At 43.3% G+C, this 22,888-nt stretch overlaps 1 protein-coding gene across 10 annotated transcripts; it reads right to left on the bottom strand.

Moving 5' to 3' along the window:
- Positions 1-4,688: 4,688 nt before the first annotated feature.
- elavl3 (ELAV like neuron-specific RNA binding protein 3) lies at positions 4,689-19,917 on the bottom strand. 10 transcript variants are annotated; one of them, XM_024012000.2, is given in 8 exon segments: positions 4,689-5,227; positions 6,077-6,115; positions 6,512-6,565; positions 6,719-6,947; positions 8,974-9,127; positions 11,467-11,570; positions 11,724-11,964; positions 19,497-19,917. In XM_024012000.2, coding segments are annotated over 8 exon segments (1,188 nt in total). In that variant the 5' UTR covers positions 19,515-19,917; the 3' UTR covers positions 4,689-4,878.
- Positions 19,918-22,888: the final 2,971 nt, after the last annotated feature.

Below are 22,888 nucleotides of genomic sequence, written 5' to 3'. Positions count from 1 at the left end.
CTGAAAGGTTTATTTTCTTTGTTACATTTTGTCATTGTTCATTTGGTCATGTTTGGAAGTATGAGATTTTGATATCTTCCTACTGACATTGATACATTGATGCCAGTAGATCTGTTTTGATCATTTTCTCCTTTGATTTGTTCTACCATTCCAGGAAAATGTTGTAAGAAGAACGTCACTAAGTTACTCTGTGTCCCCTCTTCTAAATAAATAGACACAAAATACAGTTGGTCGAGAAACAGAAGAACCACTGACCCCTTTCCTATACGAGTAACCCCCAACGATGCTTTCCTCCTGGCTGCTGTTGGAACTACTGTACATAGAACTCAGATGTCATGTTGGAGTTCTGTACTATGGTCCTTCTAATAACTACAGTAGTTCTGTTCATCAGCAGGAGGAGGGAAAGCATGCTGAGTGCACATGGAGCCTCAGGCACTGCCAAAGGTCCAGGCTCCGCCCTGGAGCCAACAARAGGCCACATCCCAGGCCCAGCCCATGTCCTGACTGACACTCCCTAGGGTTCTCAGTGGCTGGAAAAACAAGACTGTGATTAGATTAAATAATCAAAAGGTTTTCATTTAACAAGACAAACAGAACACAGGCAGTAAAGGCATAACATCTAGCACACAGCATGTATGTTTATACACTTCAATTAGTTAAATATAGCAGTGCATTCTTTGACTATGGAGAACATTTCCAAATCGTACTTCTAAAGCTGTTTTTTTTTTTTTTAATCTATTTGTTCCCTTTTTAAGAAAGAAAATGTAACCACAATTTTGGCAAACTTAAAATCTTTTAAACTTGCAAATATAATGAAATAAACCATAAATATACACAAAACATACTTTATACGAGGCAATAATAATAAATAGTTTTTAAGTTAACAATAAGTTAAAACTACAAGCTTAAAGTCGCCCAAATAATACAAGTTTGTTGGCGCTATCTTGAATTTTTTCTGTTTAAATTATTTATGTTGCAACAAAAGCTACCACAGACTTTTACAAACACAATTGAACACGTTTTGATTGAAATAAAGTTCTAACTAAGTCTAAAATCTGCATACACTAASAACTGCAACTAATTAAATAATGGAATGAAGAAAGAAAAAATACCCAATCAAAGCAACCAAATAAAATCTTGGACCCATGTGTGTCCTATATGGTAACGTCAACAACACAAATACGCTAAGTTAACATGTGAGTCTTGATATGTAAAAGAAAATCAATAAATTACAGGAAAAATGATATTCTAAAATCGACGTGGGCTAAAACTGATGATATATTAGACAGTATCCCTTTCAAGGTCTTTTCAATTAAATTGCTCTTTTTATTCACCCAATAATAATATGCGGTTAGTTTTAGCTTGCATGTTCAGAGCACTAATCCGGGGCTGGGATTCTGGACATTTTCAGAGCTCTCCYTCGGTGCTTGTTTGATTCTCTTTAATGAATCGGTGCATTAACACTTAGATTTCTTTACATTTGATCCTTCCGCCTTTTCCGCAAACCATTTCAGTGTGATGTTTAATTTCTTTTTCTTTTAAAAAATATATATATCTTTTTGTTCTCAGTCAATATAAAAACAAAGCACATTGCACTTACTGTTCCATAGGAAAGTTTTTTTGTCTTTTTAGATGATTATTTATTGTTGCTCAAGCGGTGCAGTACATTTGTCTCCTGCCATTGTCCTTGGCTCTCTACCATACGTAGGTGTGGGAAGAGAAGAGGGTCTCTGTATTGGCTGTGTAAGATGGGACAGTTTGTTGTTGCTCTAGTCTAGGGTGTGGCCTAGGGCCTGTTGTTGGTCTAGGGTGTGGCCTAGGGCCTGTTGGTCTAGGGTGTGGCCTAGGGCCTGTTGTTAGTCTAGGGTGTGGCCTAGGGCCTGTTGTTAGTCTAGGGTGTGGGGGAACTGGGCTGGAACTCTACCCCATATCACCAGTGGGACTACTTCTTCAACTGCAGCTCAACAACGTGGCCTATTTGCTGTTCTGTTCCCAAGATTCACATCTGGTCTCTTAAAGTGATGCTGTATCAGTCCTACTGTGCTACCTTCTCTTGAGTATGGGCACAACTGATTGAATAGGGAAGGGAGGTGTGGAGTTAGATTATGACAGGGTGTTAATGTATGACCTTTCATGTTTGTTTTGGTTGGCACACCACCAATATACTACTGGGGCACAGTAAGAAATGGAATGGTCAGAGTTAGACAGAGGCTGAGGGTTAAACTGAAACAATGCTGTCATACTCTGATGTATTGGATTCCTATTGTGAGCGGATGGTATGAGTATTACAGTATTGAGGTTCAAGAGACACTTGTGTGGAACTGTCGTGGTTTTTGCTGAAAGGTGAATTCTTTGTTTACATTGTTGTAGGTTTGTGGTAAGCACCTGTGCAAATGGGCTAAATTATATCTACTCAACAGATATGTTAACGAAAAGATATTAGTCCGTTCTGATATAATTTGATATGAACAACAGATATTTCTGCAAGCGCTATGGGGATTTAAAATGATAAGGGATCTTCATGCAATAAATGATAATGGTTTATAGAAGAATTATCAGGGGAGCAGTTAGTAATAGTATAGACTGAATTATTTCTTAATTGACACTCATATTCCAAATTCTTTGGCTAAATCTTCATTCAAATATACCTAATCATCTTTGCATTGAAAGGAGGCTTTATTGAGAATCTACTTCAAGCCTTTCTGTTTCGAACCAGCCCAAGATGTCTGTGAGGACAAATCATGGGGCCTGACTGACTGTCTTTACTACAGCCTGATTTAAGTGTCTCCTGTGAAAGCGATAACACTTCACTGTACAATCATTGAAGCAACACTGACTGTACGCAACTTCAGAGAAAGTGATATGTGTTTGTCTAGTTTACACTSAAAGATTGCAGTATTAGTAATGCAGATTTGTCTCTGTAACGTTTGATTCCTAATCATTGAATTGGTTTGTGCTGATGMGTATTTGTTCTATTCCGATGTCTTTGTTTATGTTCTTTTTTTGCTATTTCAATAGTTTGTTTATAGGTTGTGGTTGAAAAAGTAAGGTTGTGTGAGATAAAACTTTTCTTCTTCGCCCCCTTCCCTCGACCCCCACCTATACACGGCATGTACACGCTCCTCCCTCTCTCAAAGATCAAAGGGCTTAAAATACAGCCATGCGGTGTCCCAGTRTTTCAGAGTTTTAAGAATCTGTAAAAATTCAGCACAAGGTCTTGTTCWTTTGTATGTATAAAAATAGATTTATCTCTAAAGTAATCCTTTCAAAGAGATGGTTGTCCTCTTTGGCTAACACAGCGTTATTTAGAAAAGCAAAAATGTCTTGAACACACTTTACCTTATTTAATCTATTATATGCAGATGTCTTTATATTGTAATCCTATCTCTCCCCATGAAACGTCTTGTCAGATGTTTCTAACAGACAGTCACCAAGACTATTTTGTCGTTATATTTTCATCAAGGGGTGTCATAAATTATTTCCATGGGTTTGTTGATATTTTTTAAATTCCAGCTAGGTGATAGTGCCGATCAGATGTTGCAAATCAACAAAAAAATGTTTTTTGAGTTTCCAATGTGAGATAAACAAACTTGTCACTGTTGGTTTCTGCAGGCTTGGTTTCTTCTATTTTGACAGGGCAGGCAGGGTTATAATGAGAGTGATTAGAAATTTCCACTGAATTGTAAAAACCTTCTCATTCCCTTGGAGGGGTGTTATATCTGGTTGGGTGTTTTGGTAAAGTGGCTCTGTGATTTGGTGAAATGACTTTGCTCTAAACTCACGGTCCCTAGTCTCTCAGAGAATTGTACATGAACACGGTCTCCATGGGAACACTAGCTGGGACAATGCTCTACGTTGTTCACACAGACAGCTCTGTTTGTGGTGGAATCCATCCATTCTACTCTGAATAGAAGAACCAGAGTGAAAAAATACAGGGAGATTCTTAGATGTCAGTGATGTTCAGTATTCTAGTGTTGTTTCCCCCCTAACAGGGCTGATGTGTGACTGTGTTGTGTTGTGTAATTATGGTGGCCTTCAGGCTGCTTGTCTTTGTGACCAGTATCTGTTCAGTTTGATAACCTAAATCATATTGGATCTGTCCTTAATAGGGTAGAGCAACTGCCCTAAAGCTAGTCACAACCTACCTAATGTTGAGCCAGGAACAGTAGTCAAAGTTTCTAGAAAATGCTTACATACTCGGCTATTATAACCACCTTAAATATTGAATATATAGTTATATTTTAATATACGTATATAAGAGAACACTGTTTTTAATMAATTTTCTTTGATCTAAAAAAAATCACTGATTCAAAATGCCCAAGTGTAAAAAAAWGTGACTACACTCTCTCCAGCAAGATAATGGGATAGTTCHTGGGGTAAGAGTTTGGGGTTTAAATTGCACATATTTGTAGTTCATTTTASATTTTTGATAATTTTGTTTCAGCAGTTTTTGTCATTATTTGCCTGAATTCAATCAAAGCACTCAGCYCACATTCTCTGTCACATTCGTTAGACTGTCTCCCWCATRGAYGCCTCTTAKCCCCACCCCCAGAGACCAACTACCCAACGCACCCCTACTAATTCAATCCAGGCAAACGTAGGGAAGGACTAGCATGTTGTGTAAAGAGAAAAGAAAAACTCTACTAGTGTATTTGTTTGAAACTCAGACTTTGGGTATGTTTGTATGTGTAAATATGTCTAATAGTGTGTGTATGTCTGATAGTGTGTGCATGTATGTGTATAGGGCTGTGTATGGGTGAGTGTGCATCAGAGAGAGAGAGACTCAGTCCAGGCCCATGTAGAGTGATAGTAACAGGGAGCTCAGTGGCGCTCCCTGCTGGCTGAAGGAGCTGGCGTCAGCTAGCAGCTCTCTCTCTCTCAGGCCTTGTGTTGCTTGCTGGTCTTGAAGGAGACCTGCAGCACGCGGTCTCCCAAGCGGTAGCCGTTGAGACTAGCGATGGCCATGGCTGCCTCGTCGTAGTTGGTCATGGTGACGAAGCCGAAGCCCTTACATTTGTTGGTGGTGAAGTCACGGATGACCTTGACGTTTGTGACGGCYCCGAAGGGCCCYAACAGCTGCCACAGGACGCTTTCGTCAGCCTCGGGCGATAGGTTGTAGACGAAGATGCACCAGCCGGCRCCGGTGGGCCCGGTCAGGTTGACTCCCGCCAGGCTGGTCATGCTGTCGATGGTGATGGGGGAGAACCTAGGAAGGAGAGAGGGAGAACTACATTGGGTGTCATTCTGAAGTTCCACACAGCAATCATCTCTCTATATACTGMCCATGWTTCTAGCTARGATATGCGCTGAAGGCTTGGWAGTCGGAGGGGCATGGAGTCTGTCTGGTGACCCAATCGATCTCCATCCRCARTTTTTCTGCAGTGAGTAGATAGATAAATATATGTGTGGGCAGGGCACCACAGTGGTTCCAGACTACCTGCTTTCACACAAAACAGCACACTGTGCTTCTATGACACACAAACACCCACACTCTGCATATTTTAGTCATAGTCTCTGCTGACCAAAGCCTCTGCYAAAATTAGACACAGAAATCACAATGTTTAACGGAAATCACAATATTGAACAAAACACAGAAACCTAGAGAGGGATGAAAGCAAATTCCAATCAAATCATAGGAAAATTGGAGCAAAAAGAAGAATACGCAAACGCAATCTGGTATGTCCATGCTGGTGGAATAAAAGGGACATTAAAGRAAAACCGAAACTGATAATGTTAGTTCATAAAGAAATACACACACATCAGTTCCATTACGTAATCAAACCAAAAGAACCAAAYGATTATAAACAAAGCCATGCCAGAATACCCTGCTGTTAGACAACCCCAGACACTGTTTAGCATATTTAGATTTGTTATACTGTCTGGACTGGTTGTTACATAACTTCTCTGTTTAATGGGCAGTGTGAATAGGGAATTAGGGAATATTTMCATAATCTGTCATTTCAAGGTGAAGGCAGCAGGTGGTATTCCAGTCACTTTGTTTGAGGTTTGTTCTTAGGCATGGATGTATTTTTTTTGTATCTTTTTTTATTTGACAAAGTACACCTTTGGCATTTACCTCTTGACTCCGTAGCTGGCGTTTAGTAAATTGTCGAGTCTGCAACGCAAGAGGGAGAAATGAAGGGGGTGGAGACGTTAGTGGTGAGGTCTGAGAGGAGGAAGGCCTTTTCACATGCAGCTCCTGCTCCTCTGCCAGCTGGCCTCCAGAGGGCGCCCATCACTGTACTGTAGAGGAGCACTCTGTCTATCCCAACAGCAACCCATCACAGAGCGCACGTCCTAGCCTTGGCGAACCACAACAACGCACTATGCAAATCAGTTTGTTAATGTGCAGATAAGTGTGTGTGTGTGTGTGTTGGAGATCTGCATTGTCTGATTCATTTAAATGTAATTTCTTCATCTTGTTTAGTAGATACTATGTTATTTGACTGGTTTGGAGCACTTTGCTTTCTTTTCATTTGATTTGTGCTTTGATACATTGGGGGTCTCTTACATTGGTTTTGTGCTGTTATTTGGATCTGGTCCCTTTCCAAATGGAGGGATGAGGCTGCAGTTTAAAAGAAAGTCAAGAAAAAAGAGGGAGAGAAAGAGAGGAAGATAGGATGAGCGAGCGCCGTAGTGCTCGTTCCAGCAGGGCAGGTGTGTCYGGTCAGATGACAGACAGGTCAGAGCAGGGATTGGGTGGTGGTGGGGGCAGTACCTGAAGCGCTGAGTCTGGTGGTGCAGYGGGCCAGTGTAGCGGCGTGCAGCGGTCTGGTACAGCTGGGTGAGCAGYGCCTGGCCCGTCTTCTGGCTGGGGTTGTTGGCGAACTTCACCGTGATGGGTTCGGCTGCGCCCAGGGGCTTCTGGCCGTTCAGGCCCTTGATGGCCTCTTCCGCCTCGTTCCGCTTGTCAAACCGGATGAAGCCCACTCCTCGCGATATACCTGCTCCGGGGTCAGAAAGCAAGCTAATGTTAGCACCTGAGGGGTGAGTCATGACTCTGACTTGGTCCAACGAGATGGGAAAGGTTAGAGTAGGGTTACAGTTGGTTAGGAGTTAAGTTAGAGTAGTAAGATAGCCAGGGAGATCAGGGGTACGTTAGAGTAGAGTTAGTGTAGGTCAGGGGTACGTTAGAGTAGTTAGGGTAGTCAGGGGTACGTTAAGTAGAGTTAGGTTAGGTCAGGGTACGTTAGAGTAGAGTAGAGGTCAGGGTACTTAGAGTAGAGTAGTGGTAGGAGGGTAGGTTAGAGTAGAGGTAGGTAGGTCAGGGGGACATTAGAGTAGAGTTAGGGTAGTCAGGGGTTAAGAGAGTTAGTAGTCAGGGTATGATAGAAGTATGAGTACTTAGAGTAGAATTAGGGTAGTCAGGGGTACGTTAGGGTAGATCAGGGGTATGTTAGAGTAGAGTTAGGGTAGGTCAGGGGTATGTTAGAGTAGGTCATGGGTACGTTAGAGTAGAGTTAGGGTAGGGTAGGTCAGGGGTACGTTAGGGTAGATCAGGGTAGTTAGAGTAGAGTTAGGGTAGGTCAGGGTATGTTAGAGTAGGCATGGGTACGTTAGAGTAGAGTGGGTAGTCAGGTATGTTAGGGTAGATCAGGGTATGTTAGGGTAGGTCAGGTATGTTAGAGAGAGTTAGGAGTCAGGGTACGTTAGAGTAGAGTTAGGGTAGGTCAGGGGTACGTTAGTGGTAGAGTTAGGGTAGGTCAGGGGTACGTAGAGTAGAGTTAGGGTATATCAGGAGTACATTAGAGAGAGTTAGGGTAGGTCAGGGGACGTTAGAGTAGATTAGGGTAGGTAGAGTTAGAGTTAGGTAGGTCAGGGGTACGTTAGAGTAGCAGGGGTACGTTAGAGTAGAGTTAGGGTAGGTCAGGGGACGTTAGGGTAGATCAGGTATGTTAGAGTAGAGTTAGGGTAGGTCAGGTAGTTAGGTATCAGGGTATGTTAGGGTAGGTCAGGGGTACGTTAAGTAGAGTTAGGAGATCAGGGTACATTAGAGTAGAGTTAGGGTAGGTCAGGGGTAGTTAGAGTAGAGTTAGGGTAGGGGTTAGAGTAGAGTAGATCAGGTACATTAGAGTAGAGTTAGGGTAGGTCAGGGTACTTAGAGTAGAGTTAGGGTAGGTCAGGGTACGTTTAGAGTAGAGTTAGGTAGTGTAGAGTTGTAGGCAGGTACGTAGGGTAGATCAGGGTATGTTAGAGTAGAGTTAGGGTAGGTCTGGGTACGTTAGGGTAGATCAGGGTGATGTTAGAGTAGAGTTAGGGTAGTCATGGGTACGTTGAGATAGAGTTAGGTAGGTCGGGGTGTTAGGTAGTCAGTAGGTCGTGTTAGGGTAGGTCGGGTATGTTAGAGTAGATTATGGTAGGTGTCAGGGGTATTAGAGTAGATTAGGATAGGTCAGTGGTACGTTAGAGTAGAGTTAGGTAGGTTAATGGTAGGTAGTCAGGTATGATAGTAGAGTCATGGGTAAGTAGAGTTAGAGTTAGGGTAGTCAGAGTTAGGGTAGGTCTGGGACTAGGTTAGGTCAGGGTACGTTAGAGTAGAAGAATGTAGGTGTAGGAGTAGGTTATGGTAGGTCAGGGGTATGTTAGATAGAGTTAGGGTAAGTCTGGGGTACGTTAGGGTAGATCAGGGGTATGTTAGAGTAGATTAAGGTAGTTCTGGAGACGTTAGGGTAGATCAGGTATGTTTAGAGTAGAGTTAGGTAGGTATCAGGGGGTATTTAGAGTAAGTTAGAGCAGTCAGGTATGTTTAGAGTAGTCATGGGTACTTAGGATAAGTAGGGTAGGTCAGGGGTATGGTTAGGTGGATCAGGGGCTGTTAGGGTAGTCAGGGGTACTGTTAGAGAGAGTTTAGGGTAGGTCAGGGGTATGGTTAGGGTAGGTCAGGGGTATTAGAGTAGGTCAGGGGTACGTTAGAAATAGGCTAATGGTAGGTTAGAGTAGGGTCAGTGTTTGCCAGAAGGGTTAAGGCTGTACCTGTAACCTGGTCCACCAGGATGCGGGAGGTGATGATGCGTCCATACTGGGAGAACAGCTGCTCCATGTCCTTCTGGGTCATGGTCTTAGGCAGACCGCTCACATACAGGTTGGCATCACGGATAGAAGCTGAACTGGGGCGGGCGTACGATACCTACAACACATCAAAGAAACACACATTTTAACACTGATATCAAATCAAAGGTTTCCCATATCTTTACATAAAACCATATAGTCATTTGTTTACCCAGGTAAGTTGACTGAGAACACATTCTCATTTACAGCAACAGCCTAGGAGAATAGATGAATGATCCAATTTTAAACTGGGGATGATTAGGTGACATTATGAGGTCCAGATTGTGATTTTAGCCAGGATACCAGGGTTAAGACCCCTACAATAAGTGCCATGGGATCTTTTAGTGACTACAGAGAGTCAGGACACCTGTTTAACATCCCATCCGAAAGACAGCACTTTACACAGTGCAATGTCCCTAATCACTGCCCTGGGGCATTGGGATATTTTTTTTAGACCAGAGGAAAGAGTGCCTCCTACTGGCCCTCCAACACCACTTCCAGCAGCATCTGGTGTCCCATCCAGGGAATGACCAACACCAACCCTGCATAGCTTCAGCAACAAGCCAGCAGTGGGATGCAGGGTGGTATGCTGCTGGCCCTGTAGCAATGCATGAATATTCATTTTACTCGTCTTTTTTTGTCTGTGTGTGACTGTTTTTTGGAACGCTTTGTGACTGATTGTGTCCACCGTTGTGCAAAGTTAACATTAGTATTCTATGGTGAGACTATAGTGTGACTTAGATTGATTATGAAAACGTCTACATATTCATGTGTTGGCGTGTATGAAAGCCAGTGAGAGAGTATGATAGATAGRGAGAGTCWGTGCATTGTTGTGAGTGGTCTGTCTGTTTGTTTCGGATGGAGGGAGAYGGAGCGAGTGTTGCCAGAGATAGGCTGATCTCCCCTCCCTSTCRTGCCTCTTTCCTTTGTTTCCAGCCTCGAGGGAGAACAGCTCCACTGGCAACCAGCAAACAATATAAATAGATCACAAGACAGCATCCCCGACTGTCAACTCACTAAAACATTCACTCCTTATTATATAAACWCATACTCACATATACAAGTACAGTATAACTTGAATGAATGTGTTTTAGATATAAATATGGGACATTTCTAGTGACAGTGAACATTTAGATTGACATGTCCAGACAATATTGAGTATTATCATGCCTCGCACAACACATAGCCGATGGATGTATTTGACCCATTGAGTGTAGAGAATAAAGTTCTACTCATTCTAAATGGTGCAGTGAGTGTGCAGGACTCCAGTATTGTGTAGAGTGCGCGTGGATAGGGTGTGTGATGCAGTGATTGGGGGTGCTAGAGAATGGGAGAGGGGTAGCGGAGGCTACCCTATAATTAACCCTCTCCCTGTCTCTCCCACAGTACAGATGGTGCCTGCAGCCCATATGGCCCCTAATCCTGCCATTGGCATTCTGTTCCCCAAGCTACCCCCTACCATTTACTCCTCCTGCCCCCTCCCTCCATCTTACAATGCTTTGGTGGAAATATGACATTTGCTTGGTCATTGTTTTATGGCTGTATAATAATCATTGATTTTCAAAATAGCCCTCCTGATAATATAAAAACATACATATTTTAACAATTGTAATAACAACATTAACAACAATATTAATAACAACCATAAAATGTATACATTTTCTGTAATTTATATCGGCCCAATTATTTTGATATTATATTACTAACAGTAGTAATAATGATATTATTGCCCCCTAAATACAATATATGTGTATTTGTACAGTAATGTAACTAAAACATATTGTACAAATAATGATTAACAATATGATTTGTCACCTGTCTGTATAACTCCAACAGCCCAACCCAGCTCCTGATGCTGTTGACTCTCTCTGCCCCAGTCTTTCAGAAGTCTGATTTGAACTAAGCCTGCACTTTATCCCAATCTATGATCTACTTTGATCAGGTGGGAGGAGGGGGGGCGGAGGGACGGATGGAGTAGTGTTTAATCTGCCCCCTCACCTCCTCCCCCTCCCGCTCCTCCCCCCATCCATATTGGGGACAAAGAAGCCCCCTAATTAGGCCAGATTGGAGGCAGATGGGGGAGCCTGAACTGACCCCCGTGCCCCACAGTGAGACTCCCTGATTACATTTCCATCACAATCACCTCTGCATGCTGCTAGCCCCTTGCTTTKTGACCTCCACTCTCCCTCTCTCCACTCTCCCTCTCTCATTTCTTGTTCTGCTCACTTCCTTTGTTCCTGCGACCCCTCCTGTTTTTTCCTCCTTCCCCTCTTGTCACGTCTGCCTCTCTCTGCCTCTCTCGCCACCTCCCTTTCTTTGAGTTGCTCCCTGCCTTTCTCCTGGTCTTCCGCAGCGCATTGAAGCAGAGAAGATGGAGAGTGGCGCAGGTTGAAAAGCAGGAAGGAGAGGTGCTCTTACCTTAATTGTTTTGGTCTGCAGTTTGAGACCGTTGAGTGTGTTGATGGCCTTGTCTGCGTCATTGGGATCCACATAGTTTACGAACCCATAGCCCAAACTCTGGCCTAAATCGTTGAAAACAGATATCGATAATGGTCCTTTAGAAACTGTTTTTGCACCAAAATAACTGTACCTACAGGTACATATGCTGWWTGTGATTATTTGTTATCCTCCAACTAGAAWWWTATTTTGTTTGTCTGTCTATTCATCAACTGTACCTGCTGAAGCATCATGAATACCTGTAATCTTGTCTCGGACCAGTTTGCAGGATTCAATCTCTCCGATGCTACCGAARAGGCTCTTGAATTCCTCCTGGGTCATGTTCTGAGGCAGYTAGTTGACGATTAGGTTGGTCTTGCTGTCGTCTGTGGCACCGTTGGTGCTGATGACTGGCCCGTTAGGSAGGCTGGTTCCGCTCGGACCGTTGGACACCTGGGTTTCCATGGTGCTGATTATCTGCTGAGGAAAAGGAAGAATATAGAACCCTGTGTACAAATAATATACATCCGCAGTAATAACACACAGTAGAGTAATGGTGGGGTGTTGTTAGAAGGCCTTTAATATAGACTCATTGAATGAATGTCCGCTCTGTCATTGTCAGCTAGGGAAGAGGTCAGACATCAGCTGAGGGGGTGGAAGGATGCGAGGCAGGGATAGCAGTAGGCTACACACAGACCCCTCTCTACCCCCTCCCTTCCCCCCCCCCCNATGGTGCTGATTATCTGCTGAGGAAAAGGAAGAATATAGAACCCTGTGTACAAATAATATACATCCGCAGTAATAACACACAGTAGAGTAATGGTAGGGTGTTGTTAGTAGGCCTTTAATATAGACTCATTGAATGAATGTCCGCTCTGTCATTGTCAGCTAGGGAAGAGGTCAGACATCAGCTGAGGGGGTYGAAGGATGCAAGGCAGGGATAGCAGTAGGCTATACACAGACCCCTCTCTCCCCCTCCCCGTTTCCCCTCCTCTCTCCTCCCCCGCTCTTTCTCTCTCTCGCTGCCTCTGGCCCTGCAGATGTCACAGTCCTTTTTCCCCTGTTTCCTCCTCCCATCCACCAGCCTCCATCCATCCATCCAGCCACAGGGTCAAACAGCATTACATCATTACAGGGTCCTAAGTATTGGTGGTGGTGGGGCAGGTGGGGCAGTGGGCMTTGGGARGYGGAGGTTGACATGGCAGACAAAAGAGAAAGTGACATTGTCTAATCTGCTCAGGCCTAARGTCTCTGAAGGCTGTCATGTAGRGKCATGGAACGTTTCAACCSSAAAAATACATTCTGGSTTTTAGTGTGCTCACTTTCTTTTGMAAGTGRGTYTTTGTGACTCCGACTCAAACTTGTTTGTGCGAGTGGATGGAATGAGTGAGTGTGTATTTGTGCCCACTAGAGGTGTGTTGGTGTCATTGTGTGTTGCTRTGGAGTACACCATGTTGCTTAATTTGACCCACAGGGGATTGTCTTCATGGAACAGCTGTGTGTGCAGGTCAGAAACTAAACTTCCCGCTATCTCTCCTTTTCTTTTCTCTCCCTCTCTCCCTGCTCCATCTATTCCATTCATCCACTCCTCCTTTTCACCATTCTGTCTAGAATATAACTATCTTTTGACAGACTGTGTAAACAAGCTAGTACAGAGATGTTGTCCCTGTATTACTGGCCCCCTGGGCTCCACCCAAACTGATACAAATGTTAATTTTGGCTCCCTGTTCCATTTCCTGGTATAGTGTACCTGGYAAGTGTGGTTTAAATAAGTACCATTATTCAAGCTGGTATCTGTGAGCCTGGCTGGCAAGGTGACTGCAGGTCTCAGACTGGTGGGTGTTATAAGGCTTACTAAGACGTCTACCGCCAAAGCTCCAGAGGTCTCACAGTGTAGCCTAAGCTTCTAGAATGATTTGAGTAAGATACAATATTACCAGCAGCTTTACTACTGTTTGTCTGTTGTTTTGGTTATAGCCTATGTTCGTCATTTTCCCTTTTGCGTGGCAGGGTTTTCTTTTGATGTTTATCCATTCAACTTAATGGAGGAGACTGAGTAGTGTTCCTTTCCCCCTGCTATGGACATATTACTCTAAAAGCATTCATTGCTTTGATGATATTCCCCAAGCCCTGTTGTAGCTCTTAGTGTCCCCCATCTTGTTTCCCCCCTCCGTGCTCATGCCCCTCTCTGTCTCTGTCTCTCTCTCTCTCTCTCCCTCTGTCTCTCTCTCTCCTCTGTCTAACCTGTTTTCTGCCTTGAGCTGTACCTTTAACCATGTTGCCCAGGTAACAGCGGCTTCAAGACTGCTGCTAATGGCTGGCTGACTTTTGGTTATGTGTGCGTGTGTGCGTGTGCGTGCGTGCGTGCGTGTGTGCGCGGACAGAAAGATAGAGGCAGAGAGAACGAAATAATCCATCTCTGTTGGGCAGATATTGTTTTTCTCCATGTATTAATATTCGATGGCTTTGCGGAAGCAGAGAATATATTTAAGTCAAATTGACATTGACAGGGAGAGAACATCAGAGGGAGAGGGAGAGGGAAAGGGAGTGAATTATGACAGCCTAAAAATAAAACACTGCAAACACACATATCTAAGCAGCACATGAGAGCTGCTGCAAAGTAGTCTAGCCATCCATCATACAGTACACATGTTATGGGCTTCTTTGGTCTCGACTAGAGCAGTATGATCTGCTGATCTATGTACTGCACTGGAACAGAACATGGACAGAAGGCTCTACAATACCCAGTTAAAAGATCATCCTTCATGCATAATGGGAAAGAACAAATAGTCCACATGGGTATGATAAATAGATTCATAAAATGTATCTATCTAATATGTGTCACCATGTAACACACAAACGTCCGAAACTAAAAGAAATATGAATATTTTCTGAATTTGCCACAGAACTGACCAAATATTACAGCCCTTTGCAGAAAGACACCGAATCCCAACAAATTTGATTTGTCAACTGAAATAGCAGTCCAGGCATCCACAGTGACAAGTTCTAAAGTTATATAATTCCCAGGCTCAGACTGGCCACAGAGACACAGAGGGAGAGACTGGCTGACACAAGCAACATCTAACATCACCCTGAGATCTCCATGCCAACAAGCAGGAGGATGAGAAAAACAGAATAGAGTGCTTTTAGGATGCTACAAATAGAACAAGTCGTAATTTTCATCAGAACATGTTAGCCTTTACAAAGAAATTAGGAGAAAATATCAACTACACCCATAACAATATCCAAGTACTGATATGGCAAGGATGTAGGCAATAACCCATCAGGTCATAGATAAATGCCCAACCAGCCCCCCTCTGATAGGCTAATTCTGTCCATTAATTCTGTTGCTAATCATGATGAATGACAACAAAGAGAGTAACCACACACAAACGCATTAAACACACAACCCCCAACACTTTCAGATTTCTGCTGTTGATTGGGTCAGCTCTTCTTCTCCTTGTCCCGGCACTAGATGTGCCTTTCTTTTTCTATTTCTAGGACCTGAGAGATCTCCCTTAATATTTAATGGACTGCATCATCAGCATCGCCTACACATGGACCCAGACTCGCACGCAAACAAGAGCCCAGAGCCCTACCTCCTCTCCTCTCTCTGCCTTCCGAGTGGAGCGAGCACAGCACACAGACCACCTACACTTGACAATGCTGAATTACAATACACAGCAACATTACATGACCCAAATGTAAATACAGATACTGGCAGCGTCGTCTTCTTCAAATTGGCTTTCTCCTTGTCTATATACATGACTGCTGTTGCTTTCCTACAAATGGAAGGTGAAGACTTGTCCTAAGAGGAAAAGCAGCAGTCTGCCACATACAGTATTCAGGACAGATTTTGTCATGTCCCGATAAAGGTCAAAGCATGTGATGTGATTACCCTTTACGGAAATCACTGTAATTGTATCAGCCAGAAGACTGGGCTCAGATAGAACTGAGATTCTCATGCTAGGCCTCATTGTTCCTAAGTGTACTAATGGAATCAAACACAGGTCCATACATTGGAGTCCAAACATTGGAGTCAAGACTGCTCTCTATATTCTAAAAAGGGACTTGTCATTAGATTCTTCTGATAATGTCAAATGTGCTTGGCATCGACTCTTTTCATGTTCAGGAACATTCCTAGCATAAAAAAAACATTGCTCGGAAGATTGTTATCCGTAAATCAACCCAAGAGAAAATAAATCAGGTTGTGGCAGTAACAAATAAATACAACAAATTCTCTCTTAGCAAAGAATGGGAGGTCAGGAGGCCTCTGTTGATCTACCCACTGATATGGGGAACTATATTACTGCTACACACACTTCCTGTTAGTCCTACCACTGGTGACAACACAGTCATTCATGGGTGATGCAGTCGCACTATACTGGGCGAGTCGTGGAAAATAACCTCTATCTCTGAGTGAGATAATGTAAGAGAGAGAATTAAAAAAGGTTCTTTCCTGTTGGCAACAACACCATCAGAAAATACTAGGTTCTGAATATTTCATGTTATTTAGGAGTTGTTGGGTTCTCTTTTTCATCAGTAAAACACTATTGCAGACACTGTTGTACCACAATACAACCCGCCTAAAATGATAGTGCATTAGTCTCATTTGAGTAACTTGAAAACGAGGAAATACATTTGAAAATCTAATTTCATGGAACCACCAAAGACAGGCAATTCACTAAACTAAGGTTTAGCTCAAGAGAAAGGCCTTTTTTCTCTTTCTCACCCTTGTTTTTAAAATATACATCAATCATTATTTTGGAAGGCCTGAATCGCAAGTGGATTCTAGGCTGGGGTTGTAAATGGGCCTTCTAAATAACACAGATTACAGGATTATCCTAAACAAAAGGCATTAGCCACACTCTCTCCAGCTTAAAGGGATCATGGTGGCAGCTGTAAAACAACAGGACAACATAAGTCACAGCCCAACACTCACAACCTTAGCCTACATACAGTCAGTAACTAACGCTCTGCACTAACACTCATTTTTAATAGGCCTATATATATATATATATATCATTTTCTTTCAGTGTATTATTAGACAAATTTGATATTTTAAAATAATTTCCCCGTTTGTCAATGCATTTTATGACACAGACGTAAGACATGTTGCAAATTCCCTGTGAGTGTGTTTGTGTGTGTAGCTTTCGTTGAAACCAGGGGCGCTATCCAGAGTGCTGAAGTAGGGAGTGGCWTTCAGGCGATTCCGTTTGAGGCCAGAATGCATTGTCCAAACCATCYAGCCTTTTCTGTAACATTTCAAAATGCTTCATTCGCTTCTTTTCACGCATTTAAAAATGTTCGCATTTATATTACGCAACATCTTCTACCCCTTCCCCWTATTTTGTGAAAACAAGACATGTGCGCTCTGTAGGAATTCACAACCCCGAGCGCTTTTTTGCTGAATAAAGGTATTGAAACAACCAAACAAAAGAGCCACCCGTTCCTCCTCTTCTCTTCGCGCAGAGACTATGGCAGCTCTATGAATATTAATGTAAACAGTAGCGCTTTGTGTCATGGCCAGGGGCTGCAGGACGCTCCGGGAACAATGAACGCCACAATTGCCAACATAATTTCGCTCCAGTAAGTCAATCATACGCCTAATAATAACAATAATAATGTACAACATATATTTTTAGGACATATTAGAGGGAAAAAATCAAATGAGGCCTATAAAATTATCTTCGCTGTGTTTAGTAGATATTTTCCTTGTGCTGTATTATTTCCACGACCATGGCTACTCAATTTACGAGGACAGTAGTAGGCTAGGCTATACCATGCATGGTTTGCGTGACAACATAGCAATTGAGGTCTCTTATTCTTATGTAGGCCTACGAGTCTATATCAGTTCCCTATGGGCCATCTTGAAGAAGTAAATATAGAGTATTTCAAAATAAATCCAAATCTATTTAGGCTAAACCTGATTTTGCCCTCCAGTCATACTCCATGGTGGATTGATTCTCTAGACGAAATAATTTGACAATACATGTAAATACAGGATACATCTTATATTATAAACTCATAGCGTTTATAATATACACTCGTTTACACTTGGTGGCCTCTGCTGTCCTTGTCCTTGAATCGCGGAAGTGCCCCGGGAAGGTTATCTGACTCAACTGTTTTATTTGCTTGGCACTGCGGTACAGTCAATGCTCACGGAGGACTGCGGAACATGTGGACAGGAGCTATAGGCCTACGTGCATGACGCTGACTGGGCTCTGGGCCTGCCTGTTAGCCCAGCTCCACGGGCAAACACTGATGAAATAGAAATAGGCTACTATTCAATAAGGACAGCTGAAACATATTGAGGCTATAGGTCTAAGTCATTATCAAGTGGACTATTGATTGAAATAATTGCATTACTATGATCTCAAAGATTGAGGACTTMCAAAATAAGTCTGCTCTTCAGTTTATAAACATGGTCGTGCTCGTGCTATATTATGTGGGCTACTAGATTTTATTTTGGGCCTACACGAGCATTGCAGTAGGCTACCAAGTCCCATGGAATGGTCATTCGATCATTTATGTTGGCCTATATTGCGTATCATTTCTAAATGGCCGTATTTGTGTTTTTGGTTGCAACAAATTATTATATCCCTTTGGATATTGTAGCAGCCTATTATTTAAAATAGAAAATGGGGTTCTACCTGCACCTGTCATTAAAATCTGTAAATTAAGTCGATAGAATATAGACATAAAGCCTACCTGATAAATATATAGCCTTTTATATAAAGCATAAATATAGAGCATAAAAAGTAGTTAATTAATCACATTTGATATATTTAGCTTGCTCCTTGCACGCCAGTTTTAATAAACCATGAGAACAATACAACGGTAAATCATTCCACCTGCTGACAGGAATAAATTGGAGGCAGCGCCATTAAGTCAAGAGGATGTTTGGAGATGAAAGCTTTGAGACCAATAGCCAGCGCGTGCCATCATTATGCGCTCGAGTCCAGCAGAGGCACGCCCAATTCGGCCGTCGGCTATGAGCTAGGCTAATTTAACTATGCTAAGGCTACATAAACCCTTTAACAGGCGTGATTCAAATAGGCGCTAGCTTTTTAAAAGAACTGTTATGACGGATGGGTAAAAATGGGCTTGTAAAAAAAGAAAACGCTAGTCGCCATCCCTCGTTTCGCGGCCTCTGAAATGTCCATCCCATTTTCTCAGTTGCATCGCAACAAGAACCCTTAGGAATTTTGACTTGCCTGATTCAATCCAAACCAATGTATCCGTAATCCCCCCTCCCCCTCACTGAGTGACTCGACCCTTTTTCTTTGCCTTGCTCTCGATGGGCCCTCAGCCTCCGAGGCATCATGTTTTGTCTCAGAAATCCGTCTCGAGCATCCTTGTGCTGTGCCAGGCAGGGCAGGCAGAGAAAGACATTCCTCCCCCCACCACTCTCTACGCCGCTCAGCAGCAGCAGCCGCACGCGGCCTCAGCACCCTCTGCCCCCTACGCCCTTATCGACAAATGTGTATACAAATAATGCAGCCATGGATTTTGATATAGCCTAGTGGGCCTATGATAAGCAAATATATCGTCCTCTATAAAATGGCAGAATAAAGCATTTTGCTCTCCAGTGTCGAAGATGCAGGCAGGGATGGAGCCTCGCGCAGGCAGCCGTGGCGCATCGCTCAGCATGACATTACTAATTGCCAGCATCGATCGTTAATCTTGTCAAGACAATATCCCATAACCGAGAGAGCAGTAGTATAAGCCTATTTAGGCCACTATAYCTTATYAATATTGTGTGTAATACATGTGTGTTTGTTTATACCAGTATTATAGCTAGCTAGCCTATCATAMATACCATATTYTATCATATTCAATATGTGTATTAACACATAGGGCTATATGCATGCATGTATATATGTTTGTGTACAATACAATCAAGTGGAAAACAAAGGGTCTGCGCTCCAGAATGTAGCCTATGCCATGCATGCTGCTGCTACAACATCCACKATCCTTGCAAATAGAAGAGAAAAATGYGGCATACGTACAGTAACCATTCTTGACATACAATGAGAGTGATCTAGGTCCTTCTTCGTTTCGCAGGTCTTRAAGRCGTAGGTTGAGTCAATYCTATGATCTGTGGTCTTTATATTAGCTGGCCTGTGTATTTACTGTGGAGAGGCSGTGTCCAAATCCAAAAGAAAAAAAAGAAAAAAGGAAAAAAGACAATGTTCACCAGGGGAATCTCAGCCCTTGGAGATTGGTAGGTGTCCTCTGTAGGGTGAAAATGAGYAGAAAGGGGTTTTCTTCAGGATGATGATGAGGGAGAGRTTTCTCTCCGAGTGGCGTGGGCGACGGTTCAGAAAAAAGAGAAGCAGTGATCCCCAGCAGGGTGTGTCCAGGGGAGGGTGTTGTGGTTCGGCTGTGTTCTGTGTGTAATATTCCCAGCTCCTCTTGCAGTCTCCTTCTGTGCCTCTGCTGCAATGTTCTTCTTTTATGCGTCCTTCTGGCTGGCAGAGCGCGCTCCTGATTGGCTAATTGTGCAGGGAGGGTACTACACGGCAGCCATTGCAATGCGCTCCTCTCCCATTATCCCCTTCAGGAGAGATCACCAGGAGCCCCCCCCCCACTTTCTCCTCCCATCTCACTGCCCCCCTCCCTCCCTCCATCCATCCACTCCCTCCTTCTCTCTGCTTTCTTCCTGCCTCCCCCTCTCCACACACACATGCAGAGCTGAGTGAATAGAGCCTCCACCTGCACTATCAGAACAGATGGGTGCAGCAGAAGACAGTAGCTTTCTCTCTCATCTCTCTCTCTTTCCCTACGCTCTCTACATGTCTTTTCTTCATCCCTAATTTTCCCTCGCTTGAAGCTGTTTTGGACAAAATCAGTGTTTTAGCTTTTGTCCTTGTGAAAAAGGACTGTGTGTGTACATTCGCACAGGGAGTTTGCCATTTTAATGCAGCCAATCACAGCACAAGCAAACAAAAATGGCAAACCATTAAAATCAGGGTGTAATATGTGGCCAATAACAAAGCAGGAAATCACCAAAGCTGACTAATGTGTTGAATGAGGGACGCCTTCCTATTGGCTATGTTTTCCTCTACTGTTCCAGTCATGTGCAGGGCAGATGGGGGACTAGTAGTGAGAGATGCGAATATTTGGATTTGGCTTTGGCTCCTGAATTGATCTGTGTTTATATTCAATATATACTTCAAACATGAAATGTTATGTTATGAAAATGAAGATAGGCATGTTTTGTATAGACAAAAACAGCCCAGCCATGGCAGTGGTAGTGTTAGACAGTATAGTACTTAATGTTTCTGAAACATCCTCCTTTTGAAGAGTTGTCATCTCTCCATCCATCCCTCCCTCCTTCATCCCTCCTTCCTCCACAGCAGTGAGTGTGTGGTGAGTGCAGTGCTGACTGAGACAGACTGTTTGGTCTCATCTATAATGCATCCTCTGCCCCAGGACATGATGTGTGACAAATGACCTATTTCTCCACAGACCGCCATAGGGCCTTTACCCTGAGGGTGCGTGTGTGACTGCATTGTGTGTGTGTGTGTTTGTGTGTGTGTGTGTGTGTGTGTGTGGGGGGATATATACATAGGGGGTTGTTGTTGTTGAAGGGTTAATTAATATGTATATACCAGGCGGTGTCAGAGGAAGGCCCTAAAATTGTCAAAGACTCCAGCCACCCTAGTCATAGACTGTTCTCTCTGCTCCCGCACAGCAAGTGGTACCGGAGTGCCAAGTCTAGGTCCAAAAGGCTTCTTAACAGCTTCTACCCCAAGCCATAAGACTCCTGAACAGCAATCAAAGGGCTACCCAGACTATTTGCATTGCCCCCCCCCCCCCCTCCTCTTTTACGCTGCTGCTACTCCCTGTCTATTATCTATGCATAGTCACTTAATAACTCTACCTACATGTACATATTACCTCAATTACCTTGACTAACCGGTGCCTCCGCACATTGACTCTGTACTGGCACCCCCTTTATATAGCCCCACTATTGTTATTTACTGCTGCTTTCATTATTTGTTACTTATATTTTCCCTTTTATTTTTCTTAAAACTGCATAGTTGGTTAAGGTCTTGGAATAAGCATTTCACTGTAAGTTCTACACCTGTTGTATCGGTGCATGTAATACGGTGCATCAAATACAATTTGATGTTGATTTGATTTGATTATATTTTGTATGTAATAATACTACTTATGTTTAGTGTTGTGTTATGATGTTAGAGTGTGTGTGCATGGTGTTGCACAATGTGACTCTCCCACAACAATGGTGTGTTTTCCTGCCTTCCTCTCCAGACTGACCTTGATGTGTCCTTAAGATGTCGCCGCCTTGAAGAAACGATGGGGAAGCAGGAGGGGGATGGGATGATTATTGGCATTGACTGTGCAGGTAGCAGGCATTTGCATTAGTGTGTGGATGCTATTTTTGCCGTGGAGGACAGTCGTGATGCCCATATCAGGATATCTATCCATTTGTATCACTATGTGTGTTTCAATATTCTCACATTTGCATACATAAAACGAACATGCTCGTATAAGAGCGGACAGTATGGAGTGTGTAGGCGATAAAGAGGGGACTGTGTGTTGGTGTGTGGTGTGTGTGTGGTGTTGTGTGGTTGTGTGTGTGTGTTGTGTGTGTGTGTGTGTGTGTGTGTGTGTGTGTTGTGTGTGTGTGTGTGTGTGTGTGTGTGTGTTGTTGTGTGTGGTGTGTGTGTGTGAGAGTGATAATGCCTTATGTAGCTACAGTAGTCCGCGGATGTTTACGAATATGCTTATAGATGTGTAATGTACGTTTTCTATGTCTATATACATTTAGACTAGATACTGAAACGAATGTAAATGTAATGAAACAGTGTTGTCAGCAATACTACTTTCCAGTTGTAGGCCATAGTATTTGTGGGTTACAGGTCCTGGCCTGAACACAACAAGACTAGTCTAAAGCCTGCTGCTCTAGGCTGATCTTAGCTGCTCCACTGAGTTGAAATAGATGTTAATTCACCACATAATTGTATCGTAGCTTCCTGCTCTTTGCCTCTCGCTCCCTCCCTCTCTGTTTGTTCCACTCCCTCCATCCCACCCTCTCTCTCTCTCTCGTGTACCTCTCTTCCTCTCTCTGTCCTTGTCCTGCAGCTCTCTCCCCCAGCCCAGCCAGTTTGTGAATGTGTCCCTGTCTGATATTTTACATAATTGCCTTACATAAGTAGCCAGCTCAGCTCAGAGCTTGGATGATATTAGCGGAGATGAATATTCATGAGGAAAGCACTCTAAGCGGTTAATAAGAGGATAGAGATGGGCCCGCTGTCAGTCTGTCTTAACCCCGCCCCCACTGTTCACTGTTCTGTCAAGCACTGACTCTATTCAGTATGTACTGTATTGTGTGTGTGTGTGTGTGTGTGTGTGTGTGTGTGTGTGTGTGTGT

This window comes from Salvelinus sp. IW2-2015, linkage group LG20, assembly GCF_002910315.2.
Source record: "Salvelinus sp. IW2-2015 linkage group LG20, ASM291031v2, whole genome shotgun sequence".
NCBI lineage: Eukaryota > Metazoa > Chordata > Actinopteri > Salmoniformes > Salmonidae > Salvelinus > Salvelinus sp. IW2-2015.
The sequence above is the reverse complement of the archived record's forward strand: the minus strand, read 5'-3'. Positions and strand labels throughout refer to the sequence as shown.